General features: G+C 49.4%; 1 protein-coding gene across 6 annotated transcripts in view; it reads left to right on the top strand.

The window, feature by feature from the left end:
- The window catches only part of Snx10 (sorting nexin 10), a 66,975-nt gene that overhangs the window by 38,425 nt on the left and 13,572 nt on the right, over window positions 1–14,978 (top strand). For all 6 annotated transcript variants that reach the window (XM_087656586.1, NM_001013085.1, XM_087656589.1 and 3 more), the window contains 1 exon segment: window positions 8,576–8,662. In XM_087656586.1, coding sequence (XP_087512712.1) covers window positions 8,576–8,662 — 87 coding nt within the window.

A 14,978-nucleotide genomic window follows, 5' to 3' on the forward strand; every position in this document is an offset into this window, starting at 1 on the left:
AAATAAATAGAGAGAGGTGAGATCCTGGTGGGCTGTAGGATAACATCTGGCTGCTTACCAGCTGTTTGTCCATTCTCCATGTGGACCAGCAATGCTAAGCTGTATCCTTTTGAACAGAGCCAGAACTTGGCTTCTAGGTACCTGCAGGTCCAAAGTCTTTCTCCAGTCTTCCTTCTCCCCAGCTTGGGAGCACTTCTTGCTCTGTCCCAGGCTTATTTTGGAACCTGTGGAGCTCTGTGCAGTCTTGGCCCTGGGCTGTTTCTGGTAGTGCCTCTTGTCCAGCTTCAGCCCCTCCTTTGCTTCCATGCATTGTTGAAGGAGGCTGATACCTCCTGTTCCTTCCGGTCTCAGTTGGGGATCAAAACGAGACTTCCAACAGCCTCATTTTAGAAAGGTATTTTTGCTGTGCAGTGGTGGTGCACACCTTTAATCCTAGCACTAGGGAGGCAGAGGCAGACGGATCTGAGTTCCAGACCAGCCTGGTCTACGAAGTGAGTTCCAGGACAGCCAGGGTTACACACATACACGAGAGGTATCTTCATCTCCTAGATTTACTCCAAGAATACCCTGTGTTCAAGGCCAGCTAGAGTTATCCGGGTCTTAGAGCGTAGTCGTGCAGTGTAATAGAAGTCGAGATGCCCCTAATTGCACATGTCAGGGCCACAGGCAGTGTCACTGGCTGTCCTAGAAGTTAATCCAGTATTTGTATAAGCGCGTTCCAGTGATATCCATAGGCAGCAGCCATTCCTAATTAATCATGGGATTGGCATGTGGACTGAGACCTCGCCATCCTTGCTCGGGATGCAGATGGCCAGGGGTAACATGCCAGTCATAGCTGGTGGTGCCAGCCTCGAGGTTTGGTAATTTTTAAAAAAGGATTTGGGAGACGTGGTCTCTCTTGTCGAAGCAGCTTTATTACCATAATAAATCTAGCAAGAGGAGAGAAGGGAGTGAGAGTCTCCCTTGTTAGTTAAACACGTTCCATTTGCACATTGGTTCGAATCCCCAGGAGAGCAGTATCTCAGCTGATGGATTGTCCCCATAAAAAGGCCTTGGCATTGGGCCATTGTAAAATTAAAATGAATTCAGACTCATTCATGCGTGCAACTTTAATTTACAATTAAAATATTATGGTTACATATTTTAATAAGAATAATTAGACGGACCCAACTGAATCAACCCTTGTGTTTAATGAGACAGAACCTGGATCCAAATGGAAAGGCAGGTGGGTGTGACAGGGGACAGTTTCAGGCTTTTGTGGGCTCCGGCATTTTTGCCCTTTTTATAGTCTAATGCCTGGGGGGCAGCAGTATCTCTGTGCAGCACCGGACCTTTGTCCCCTGCCCCAGCAAGCTTGTTTTCCGAAGGGGTGAAGGGGCAGCTCTTCCTTACAGGACACAGACTGTTTCTGCCTGGAGACTCACATGCTGTTTTTTTTTGTTTTTTGTTTTTTTTTTTTTTCGGAGCTGGGGACCGAACCCAGGGCCTTGCACTTCCTAGGTAAGCGCTCTACCACTGAGCTAAATCCCCAGCCCCCTTCACATGCTGTTCTTAATCCTCTTGTGCTGCTGCTCCCCCATGAAGTCGTCCCATTTCTTTCTCAGCTGTTATAACTGGAACATCCCTCCTAGGGATGGGACTCTATATCTGTGTACATGTATTCACGTGTGTGTACATGTATTCACCTGTGTGTTTCCCTGTTTCCTGCATCACGATAGCTATAGCTGCATTCTGCTTTTAGAGCAGTAACCTGTGGGTCATGACCTCTTTAGAGGTAGACCAACCCTTTTGTAGGGGTTGCAGATCAGATATCCTGCATATCAGACATTTGCATTGTGATTCCTAACAGTAGCAGAATTGCAGTTATGAACTAGCAACAACACTAATTTTATAGCCGAGGGAGGCCACAGCGTGGGAACTGTATAAAAGGGTCTCAGCACTAGGAAAATTGAAAACCACCGCTTTAGAGACTTAGAACTTAACCGTAGGGAATTTTCTTCTTCAAAGCACATTCATTTCGTGTTGGGGAATAACAGCAACTCTTAGGCAGTCGCCAGCTATTGACACTTGAATGAATTCTTTGTTTTTATTCTTTTGGTGTTTCGAGACTGGGTCTCACTATGTAGCCCTTGTTGATCTGGAACTTACTCTGTAGACCAAGTTAGCCTGGAGTATGAGTTCAGGTTTGTAGAGAAGCACTCGCTCCTACCTCCTTAGTGCTGGGATTAAAGGTTTGTGTCACTACACCCAGCTTGGGCGAGTTTGGCAAGGAATACCCAGAGTGTCACAAGCCCAAGTGTCCCAGGACAGTTCCGTGCACCACCAGGACCCCATCACTAATGCGAAGGAGTGCTATAGAGGTGCTGTTGCCATTCAAGATGAAGAACCTCACTGAATGGATGAACACTGTTAATAGGTGTCAGATACAGGTAGTTAAAATGGAAACATTTGGACTCCCTTTAAGAAAGGGCCGTGGCGGGGTTGGGGATTTAGCTCAGTGGTAGAGCGCTTGCCTAGCAAGCGCAAGGCCCTGGGTTCGGTCCCCAGCTCCAAAAAAAAGAAAAAAGGAAAAAAAGAAGAAAAAAAAAAAGAAGAAAAAGAAAGTTTTTCTTTGTTTAGAGATTTGAGGCAAAGATTCACTATGTAGTCCAGGCTGGTCCTGCCACTCATTATTTAGCCTGGCAAGGCCTCAAATGCGCAGCGATCCTCTTACCTGGGCCTCTCCAGTGCTGGGATCACAGGTGTACACCATGATACCCAGTTTTGGTTTTTTTTGCTTGTGCATTTGTGATGCCCAGACTAGCAAACTTGTAGCATGTATTCTATCACTGAGCCGCACCCTGCAGCCTGAAAACACAGGGGTGCAGCTTCTGACATTGGGTCCCGACTGGCAACTGCCTAGGGTTTGAATGAAGGAATATCGTTAAAAAAATAGAAACTAGTGTCTTGTGTCTTGTGACCCTTTAAACACTCTTCTAAACTTAAATTCTGCCTTTTCCTCTTCCTTTCATGCCTATGCCCTTTTCTTCTTCGTCTCGACCTCTGGTGTTCCACCCAGTTACTGAGTTTTCCTACTGAAAAACCTCACCCTTTCTATGGCTGGAGAGATGGCTCAGCCTTTCAGAGCACTTGCTGTTCTCTCTGAGGACCCAGCTTTGAATCCCAGCACCCACGAGGCAGCTCGCAACGGTCTGTAACTCCAGTCCTAGGAGATCTAGTGCCCTCTTCTGCACGTTTTTCCAAACCAAGCACGCATGCGGTACACAGACGTACACTCTGGCAAAACACCCATAAGCATAAACGTAAGTGAATAAAAATTAAAAGTAAAAGCATCGTTTCAGTAAGAAAAGCAAGACAACCTGCAAAGCCAGTCGTTCCCCACCCCGCAGGTTCCTGGGAGCTTCCAGCGTTCTGAGCCCATGTGTGTGACCGTCACAAGGGAGTGTCGCTGTCATTCTGAGTCTCTTTCCATCTCCCAGACTTGAAAAGATTTGTTCACGACAGAGTATACGCTCTAAGGGAAAGATAGACGCTTGGACCGTCCCTTCCAGCCCTTTCTCGTACTTAACGTGTGTGCATTTTTAGAAAATGGAGACCACCTAAGATTTATAGTTTAATATCCCTCTCTTTCATGTTAGCATCCCAATACAGTTTAAATATTGGAACTACCACTCTGCCAGCTACAGGTAAATTAGAAGTGACTGGAAGAAATTAGCATATGTTTATTGTCACATTTATCAGCAGGCAGGAAACAGGCGACTCCCAGTGACAGCAGGTGCCTTTGGAGCGCTGAAAGACGGGGCTTCATCTCTTTTCTTCCTTCCAAATATGGAGAACCCCAATCTAGGCCTGGGCCAAACACTAGATAAACCCTCACTGAAGAACACCTACAAAAGACCCAGCAAGTTCTCAGAATTGTCAAGGTCACTAAAACCAAGGGAAGCCTGTGAGAGTGCCACAGGCCAGAAGGAGCCCAAAGGAGCCCACAGGAGACACAGTGACCAAACTGCCATCCTGGGTGGGAGTGGCACTGCAGTAGAGCCAGCGTTTACCTATAATAGCAGATAATCCACCGGGTGGGAACACGGTGACATCCTATTGCTGCTAAAGGAACCGCCAGAGTCCAGGCTTTGGGCAAGAGGCAGATCCAAGTTCTAAACTCAGTCGGTCTTGCTGGTCATCTGACTTTTGGGCTAGATTCTCTTATCTGTAGAACTGAGGCGGTGTTGCCCAGCTGTTAGGGAGGAAGAGGCTAGGCAGACAGATAAGGGCGGAGCTGGGTCAGGGGTCAGGGAGAAACAGGGCCGTGGAATTCAGAGAGTTCACGGGGATTGGGGTTCTTACAGACCACACGGCCTGGGCAGGAAGGATCAGTTACTTTAAATTTTTAATTCTTCTCCTCCTCTCCTCCTGGCATTTCCTTTCATAGCAGATGTAGTCATTAGGCCCAAGAAGTCATTAAAGTGTTTAATAAGGTTATTAAATTGACTAACAGCGCCTCTGGAAGCCATTTCCATAGGAAATCCATATGATTCCAGGTATGGGACATGGGGCTGTCCTCTGTGGCGGACAGCCTGTCAGCATCCCCGTGAAGGATGGTAGGCAGGTCGTGAGGGATGTGTCTAATTAAAGAGATTATAGGTGAACCTCGGCTGTCTGGGCATGCTGTTCGTAGCTGGAAGTGTGTCGAAAGTTCACTAATTTCTACTAATTGCAGGGTGGGGGAGGAGAAGTCCATCCAAATTACGGAATATTTTAAAATAAATGCACTTTTATTGCATCCAAGTACATATTTTAACTCCAACTAGGCTAACGGATTGTTGCCCTGCACAAGTCTTAGGGGACAAAGTTACGGAGGGTATCGGAATGGGTTTCAATTATTTCTATGTAAATAGGTGTTTCTGGAGTTCTTTGGGGTGTTTGAAGACAGCTTGTCCTCGTAGATCTTAGGCATCGCACTGTCGCCTTCTACAGTTAATTGGCACACCCTTGGAGGGTGGGATGGGTAAATTAAGATAAACTCGTGGCCATCTGGGAAATAACTTAATTCAATGATAAGTGGTATCCAAGAGGCCAGGTGGAAGAGTTTTTATTTCAGCTCAAGTTTAGTTTCCCCCATGAAGGCAATCTGTTCATTGGTGCAGGCACCCGCTGATTGGTTGACTGATGTCGGTAGGTGCACGGAAGGAATCAGGCATTCTTGTCTGGAAAGACAGCCGAAGTTACTTATGGTAGGATCCAGGTGAGGAGACCCACAGCTTAGTGCAGTCCAGCCCTGAGAGCCAGGAAGCAAGAGGCTCTCCTAGACAGTCAAATAAATCACACCAGGAGAAATCTGTCTTTGGACAACGATTGGATTAGGGAACAAAAAGCAAGAAAAAGGTTGGGGTAGGAAGCAGAAGGAAGAAAAAGAAAACGGCCTGGCTTTATTAACCTGGGCTGGAAGACCAGTGTTCAAGGGCATGAATGACACTTATGCCCTTTTGCCCTATGCCCAACCTCAGGCAGCTGTTAATGGAGCCTGCTTTCCCCAGTAATGGTCACCACTTACAGAACTTTTTTCCTTATATTGAAAATGGATTTTACAGTTTCCCCTCCTTCATTAACAAGGCCTGGATTATATTTTCTTCTTTCTTTTCGCCTCCCTTCCCCTCTCTCCCTCCTCTTCCCCCCTCTTTCCTCCTCTTCTTTTTTTCTGAGTCAGGGCTTCTCTATATAGTACTAGTACTCGCTTGCTCATAGACCAGGCTGACCTTGAATTCAGAGACCCTCCTGCCTCTGCCTCCCATGTGCTGGGATTAACGGTGAGCGCCACCACGCCTGGCTGGCTTTTCTTTTTTCTTAATGCCAGCGCTCTGAGTTGCTGAACTTCTCCCTTGGTGTATGTTTGTTTAGCTCTAAAGGAACATGTCCAGATGTTTTCTTAGTGTTTTGCTATTGGATCTGCTTAACAGCTGAAATATGGGGAGACTTCCCATTTTCTGGAGGCAGAAAGTGAGGCTTGGTGAATCAATCACTTTAGGGGGAGTGCAAACTAGGGTTTTGTGACTGGAAATTCTGTCCAAAGTTGGAATGTCAGATCTGGGCAATAGCAAAGAATTACGGTAAGGAAAGCACGAGTGCGCTGGCTTTAGAACCTCTTAAACGGGGTTGCCACAGTGGGTTGCTAAGGTGCCGTGTGTTTGGGCAGATATGGAGTTTACAGTTCAGATGATCGCAGATGTGTGCGATGTCGGCCTGTGTGTCTGACCTTCCCGCCAGTTCTTTGGCTGTGGGTTTGTGTTTACACAGAGTCTCACCTCCTACACCTGACTTGTTTGGAACTCAGTATATGGCCATGGGCCTTGAACTCCGGACAGTCCTGCCTCCCCCTCCTGAGTGCTGGGATTATGAGCCTCCGTGCCTGGCTTCCCCTTCTGCTTCGCTGGTTGAGAATCTGCCATTTCAATGCAGGCGCATGTTTTCCACCTCTGACCATGTGTGACATTGAGTGGTTGGAAATAGTTGGCCTCTGTTCGACTCATCCCAGAATGTGTGCCTCTTCCATGGAAAACGGGTACTGCCAATACCCTCTGTGGGAATGTGGCTTCCACGGGACACAGTGACTCTGAACCGTCCCTTAGTCTAGCCACAGTGCCAAGGACAACACTACCTTTGAGGGACAGTGAAACAGTTATTTCTCTTTTCTCTTCTTTTTTTAAAGGTTTGTTTATTTTTTTGTATAAGAGTGCAATGTAGCTGTCTTCAGACGCACCAGAAGAGGGCGTCACATCCCATTACAGATGGTTGTGAGCCACCATGTGGTTGCTGGGAATTGAACTCCAGACCTTTGGAGGAGCAGTCAGTGCTCTAACCACTGAGCCATCTCTCCAGCCCCTATGATTTTTTTTTTTTTTTTTAATTAGAAGAGAGAACTTTTAGGTCAAAGAAAGGCCCATAAAAGCCAGAGTGGTGCCTTATGAGTGCAGGGTTGGGAGGCTTGGATGGGGTCATGGTCTTCTGAAGACCGCGGTCTTGCCTCTCTTCCCAATCTATTTATTTGATGAGATTGGATGTGGTCAGGGTGAACCCTAACTCCTTCTTCGTTACTCTCTTTCCCTCCCTTATTCCCTGCTCCTCCCCCTCCCTACTGGCCAAGCAAACAGATTTATTTATTTATTTGTATTGTTTCGTTTTTCAGGATGGGGTTTCTCTGTGTAGCCCTGGCTCTCCTGAAACTCTCTCTTTAGACCACGCTGACCTTGAACTCCCAGAGATCTGCCTGTGTCTGCTTCCCTAGAACCCTGAGGCCATGCAGTGAGACAGTCTCTAATGCAGGCTCAGAGCCATTTTATAAGACCCGGCTTGCTGGATGCAGTGACGGAAGCATGAACTACTTTTCCGCTTTTGAAAAGCGTCTTATGGACTGAGGCAAACCTTGTTTATTATTGGGACAGCAGCACAGACGTCTGTCCAAACCCATGGCCTGCCTTCCTCTTCTGTTTTGAATCTTTAAAAAAAAAATTAAAACTCTTTATGTGTGTAGGTGTTCTTTCTGCATGTACGTCCATGCACCACATGCACGCTGTGCCCAGGCAGCCCAGACGACGGGGTCAAATCCCCTAGGAACCACAGTTACCATGTGGGTGCTGGGAACAGAGTCCTTGGTCCTCAGGAAGAGCAACAAGTGCTCCCTCCAACTCCTTCCTTCCATTCTTACTATCTCTAAAAACAAACACAATTTTCTTTTATGTGTGTCTACTTACTGACTTATTTTGTCGTTTTGCCTTGGCTCTGTGGCTGAGCCTGGTCTGCCATTTATGGCCCCCTCCCGCCTCTGCCTCCAGGTGCTGGGGTTGCAGGTGTGTCCTGTGGCTCTGCTTTAGAAAACTTCCCTTTTAGTCATCATGAAAGGGGAAACAAATGACTTGGTGTATAGAAAATGTATTTAAAGATCATGGGAGAGGGCTGGAGAGATGGCTCGGTGGTTAAGAGCGTGGGCTTCTCTTCCAGAGGTCCTGAGTTCAATTCCCAGCACCCGCATGGTGGCTCATGACCATCTGTAATGGGATCTATCCGATGCCCTCTTCTGAAGACAGCTACGGTGGCTCAGCTCATAGACACAAAATAGATAAATAAATAATTTTAACAATCGCGGGAGAGGGTGTGTGTCTTCCTGTTAAGTTACTGTGGCCCATTCTCAGGGGAGCCTCTTTATTTGTGACCCAGAAAGCAATTTGCTAGACAGACCATGGATACTTGAGGTGGTCTTAGCTGATGCACTGAGAAGCTGAGACAATGGCAACTTGTTTTTCACGATTGGGTATTGAGGGCCAGTATGAAAATGTATCTTCTCCATGGTTTTCAGATACCCCAGCACCGTCCCTAAGCACTCTCGGCTCAGTTTTGCATTATTTAAAGGTTTCCACTGTGGCCGTATGTTCTGGACTCTGGTGACACCTGATTCATGGTCTCTACTTCCTTCTTGCCGAGGGCGGGCGAGCACGCTGGCTGGCGCTTCCAGTTCTGCCCTGCCAGCTCCTGCCAGCCCTCCCCACAGTCCTGACGCTGCTCTTTCTTCCCAATGCCCTTACAGGAGTTCGTGAGTGTCTGGGTCCGAGACCCCAGGATTCAGAAGGAGGACTTTTGGCATTCTTACATCGACTATGAGATATGTATTCACGTGAGTATAGCCGGTAGGAAACAGGTTGTAGGCGGCGAACATTCTATGTGACAGAATGCTACTGAGAACCGAAAAACCTTAATACAGAGAACTGAGCCGGATGATTGTGGCGAAGTCTGTATCACAAATGAAGCAGGGAGTTGAGGAGTTGCTTCTTTGAAGCTCATATTGTACTTGTTTAAGATATTAATATTTCAATATTTATTAACTTTACTTATAAAGATGTGACTACTTTAAAAATGAATGGTTAAAGAGCATGCCTTAGCAATGGTATTTCCTTGTGATATTATATTTTTAAAATGTTTGTTTATGAGTGCTCTATCTGCATGTACACCTGCATGCCAGATCTGATTACAGATGGGTGTGAGCCACCATGTGGTTTCTGGGAATTGAACTCAGGATCTCGGGAAGAGCAGCCAGTGCTCCTAACCACTGAGCCATCCTTCTACCCCATGATATTATATTTCAAGATAATATATTATTTGGTAAACCTTAAATTTTGAGGGAACATTGAATTTTGGGGGAAAGAGATACAGTATTAACCACTGTAGGTGAATACACGGTAGTCGGTTTTATGATAGCATCTTTATTCACATGTGCCTTCATACTGAACAAGGTCGGCAGCCTGTCCTGCATGGGGCCACGTGAAAATATCCCGAGGCAGCTCTGCTGTTGCTCCTGCTCCTGCTGCCGCCGTAGAGCACGGGCAGCAGGGAGTTCGTAAAGGGACGCCTATATTTGTTCCCCTAGAACTCCTGGAAAAGGCAGGAGGCAGAGCAGACTGGCCCCAGACACTGACTTGCTGGCCCCTGGCCTTGACGATACATGCGTTCTTGTCTCACCAGGGCAGTCTGATGTGCCTGGGACTGTGTCTAACACAAGCATCTGATGTGTCTGGTGCACATGAGGTAACACGTAGCCCATCCCTCAGTGCCATCTGCATGCTGGAAGTCTGAGCACCACTGTAAAACCTTTTCCTCCCAGAGTTCCCAGTTTAGAAAATAAGCGAGTTATAAAACTCTGAACTGCCCCACCCCGTTTTCCTCTTTTTGCGATCATTTTCTAAGCCATTGATGTTCTTATTTTGCTTTTGTTTTACCCAAAAGCTCAAGCCAAAGATGCATTCTGTGTGCAAAGTTATGAGCACGTAAGAATAGGCGTGTGGGCTGGGGAGACGGCTCAGCAGTCACGCGCTGGCTTTTGCGGAGGACATGGGCGTTCAGGTCCCAGCACCCACATGGCAGCTCACAGCAGCTGGAGCTCCGGTCCCAAGGGATCAGTCTCTCTTCTGACATGCCCAGGCTTCTGCAGGCACACTCAGGAGCACACACACACACACTCAGGAGCACACACACACACACTCAGGAGCACACACACACACACACTCAGGAGCACACACACACACTCAGGAGCACACACACACACTCAGGAGCACACACACACACACTCAGGAGCACACACACACACACTCAGGAGCACACACAAACACACACTCAGGAGCACACACACTCAGGAGCACACACACACACTCAGGAGCACACACATACACACTCAGGAGCACACACACACACACTCAGGAGCACACACACACTCAGGAGCACACACACACTCAGGAGCACACACACACACACTCAGGAGCACACACACACACACTCAGGAGCACACACACACTAAGGAGCACACACACACACTCAGGAGCACACACACACACACTCAGGAGCACACACACACTCAGGAGCACACACACACACACACTCAGGATCACACACACTCAGGAGCACACACACACACTCAGGAGCACACACACTCTCAGGAGCACACACACACTCAGGAGCACACACACACTCTCAGGAGCACACACACACACTCAGGAGCACACACACTCTCAGGAGCACACACACACACACTCAGGAGCACACACATACACACACACTCAGGAGCACACACACACTCAGGAGCACACACATACACACACACTCAGGAGCACACACACACTCAGGAGCACACACACACTCAGGAGCACATACACACACTCAGGAGCACATACACACACTCAGGAGCACACACACACACACTCAGGAGCACACACACACACTAAGGAGCACACACACACACTCAGGAGCACACACACACTCAGGAGCACACACACACACTCAGGAGCACACACACTCTCAGGAGCACACACACACTCAGGAGCACACACACACTCTCAGGAGCACACACACACACTCAGGAGCACACACATACACACACACTCAGGAGCACACACACACTCAGGAGCACACACACACTCAGGAGCACATACACACACTCAGGAGCACATACACACACACTCAGGAGCACACACACACTCAGGAGCACACACACACACTCAGGAGCACACACATACACACACACTCAGGAGCACACACACACTCAGGAGCACACACACACTCAGGAGCACATACACACACTCAGGAGCACATACACACACACTCAGGAGCACACACACACACACTCAGGAGCACACACACACACTAAGGAGCACACACACACACTCAGGAGCACACACACACTCAGGAGCACACACACACTCAGGAGCACACACACACACTCAGGAGCACACACACTCTCAGGAGCACACACACACTCAGGAGCACACACACACTCTCAGGAGCACACACACACACTCAGGAGCACACACACACTCAGGAGCACACACACACTCAGGAGCACATACACACACTCAGGAGCACATACACACACACTCAGGAGCACACACACACACACTCAGGAGCACACACACACTCAGGAGCACACACACACTCAGGAGCACATACACACTCAGGAGCACACACACACTCAGGAGCACATACACACACTCAGGAGCACATACACACACTCTCAGGAGCACACACACACTCAGGAGCACACACACACTCTCAGGAGCACACACACACACTCAGGAGCACACACACACTCAGGAGCACACACACACTCTCAGGAGCACACACACACACTCAGGAGCACACACACACTCAGGAGCACACACACACTCAGGAGCACATACACACACTCAGGAGCACATACACACACACTCAGGAGCACACACACACACACTCAGGAGCACACACACACACTAAGGAGCACACACACACACTCAGGAGCACACACACACTCAGGAGCACACACACACTCAGGAACACACACACACTCAGGAGCACACACACTCTCAGGAGCACATACACACACACTCAGGAGCACACACACACACACTCAGGAGCACACACACACACTAAGGAGCACACACACACACTCAGGAGCACACACACACTCAGGAGCACACACACACTCAGGAGCACACACACACACTCAGGAGCACACACACTCTCAGGAGCACACACACACTCAGGAGCACACACACACTCTCAGGAGCACACACACACACTCAGGAGCACACACACACTCAGGAGCACACACACACTCAGGAGCACATACACACACTCAGGAGCACATACACACACACTCAGGAGCAAACACACACACTCTCAGGAGCACACACACACACTAAGGAGCACACACACACACTCAGGAGCACACACACACTCAGGAGCACACACACACTCAGGAGCACACACACACACTCAGGAGCACACACACTCTCAGGAGCACACACACACTCAGGAGCACACACACACTCTCAGGAGCACACACACACACTCAGGAGCACACACATACACACACACTCAGGAGCACACACACACTCAGGAGCACACACACACTCAGGAGCACATACACACACTCAGGAGCACATACACACACACTCAGGAGCACACACACACACACTCAGGAGCACACACACACACTAAGGAGCACACACACACACTCAGGAGCACACACACACTCAGGAGCACACACACACTCAGGAGCACACACACACACTCAGGAGCACACACACTCTCAGGAGCACACACACACTCAGGAGCACACACACACTCTCAGGAGCACACACACACACTCAGGAGCACACACATACACACACACTCAGGAGCACACACACACTCAGGAGCACACACACACTCAGGAGCACATACACACACTCAGGAGCACATACACACACACTCAGGAGCACACACACACACACTCAGGAGCACACACACACACTAAGGAGCACACACACACACTCAGGAGCACACACACACTCAGGAGCACACACACACTCAGGAGCACACACACACACTCAGGAGCACACACACTCTCAGGAGCACACACACACTCAGGAGCACACACACACTCTCAGGAGCACACACACACACTCAGGAGCACACACACACTCAGGAGCACACACACACTCAGGAGCACATACACACACTCAGGAGCACATACACACACACTCAGGAGCACACACACACACACTCAGGAGCACACACACACACTAAGGAGCACACACACACACTCAGGAGCACACACACACTCAGGAGCACACACACACTCAGGAGCACACACACACACTCAGGAGCACACACACTCTCAGGAGCACACACACACTCAGGAGCACACACACACTCTCAGGAGCACACACACACACTCAGGAGCACACACACACTCAGGAGCACACACACACTCTCAGGAGCACACACACACACTCAGGAGCACACACATACACACACACTCAGGAGCACACACATACACACACACTCAGGAGCACACACACACTCAGGAGCACACACACACTCAGGAGCACATACACACACTCAGGAGCACATACACACACACTCAGGAGCACACACACACTCAGGAGCACACACACACACTAAGGAGCACACACACACTCAGGAGCACACACACACTCAGGAGCACACACACACTCAGGAGCACACACACACACACTCAGGAGCACACACACATTCAGGAGCACACACACACACTCAGGAGCACACACACACTCAGGAGCACACACACACTCAGGAGCACACACACACTCAGGAGCACACACACACACTCAGGAGCACACACACACACTCAGGAGCACACACACACTCTCAGGAGCACACACACACTCAGGAGCACACACACACTCAGGAGCACACACACACTCAGGAGCACACACACATACACTCAGGAGCACACACACACTCAGGAGCACACACACACACACTCAGGAGCACACACACACTCAGGAGCACACACACACTCAGGAGCACACACACACTCAGGAGCACACACATACTCAGGAGCACACACACACTCAGGAGCACACACACACACTCAGGAGCACACACACACACTCAGGAGCACACACACACTCTCAGGAGCACACACACACTCAGGAGCACACACACACACTCAGGAGCACACACACACTCAGGAGCACACACACACACTCAGGAGCACACACACACTCAGGAGCACACACACACTCTCAGGAGCACACACATACACTCAGGAGCACACACACACACTCAGGAGCACACACACACACTCAGGAGCACACACACACACTCAGGAGCACACACACACTCTCAGGAGCACACACACACTCAGGAGCACACACACACACTCAGGAGCACACACACACTCAGGAGCACACACACACACTCAGGAGCACACACACACTCAGGAGCACACACACACTCAGGAGCACACACACACTCAGGAACACACACACACTCAGGAGCACACACACACTCAGGAGCACACACACACTCAGGAGCACACACACACACTCAGGAGCACACACACACTCAGGAGCACACACACACACTCAGGAGCACACACACACTCAGGAGCACACACACACTCAGGAGCACACACACACTCAGGAACACACACACTCAGGAGCACACACACACTCAGGAGCACATACACACACTCAGGAGCACACACACACACACTCAGGAGCACACACACACACACTCAGGAGCACACACACACACTCAGGAGCACACACACACACACTCAGGAGCACACACACACACACTCAGGAGCACACACACACACTAAGGAGCACACACACACTCTCAGGAGCACACACACACACTCAGGAGCACACACACACACACACTCAGGAGCACACACACACTCTCAGGAGCACACACACACTCAGGAGCACACACACACACTCAGGAGCACACACACACTCAGGAGCACACACACATACACTCAGGAGCACACACACACTCAGGAGCACACACACACACTCAGGAGCACACACACACACTCAGGAGCACACACACACTCTCAGGAGCACACACACACTCAGGAGCACACACACACTCTCAGGAGCACACACACACACACTCAGGAGCACACACACACTCAGGAGCACACACACACA

This window comes from Rattus norvegicus, chromosome 4 (assembly GCF_021556685.1).
Source record: "Rattus norvegicus strain SHRSP/BbbUtx chromosome 4, alternate assembly SHRSP_T2T, whole genome shotgun sequence".
Taxonomy (NCBI): Eukaryota; Metazoa; Chordata; class Mammalia; order Rodentia; family Muridae; genus Rattus; species Rattus norvegicus.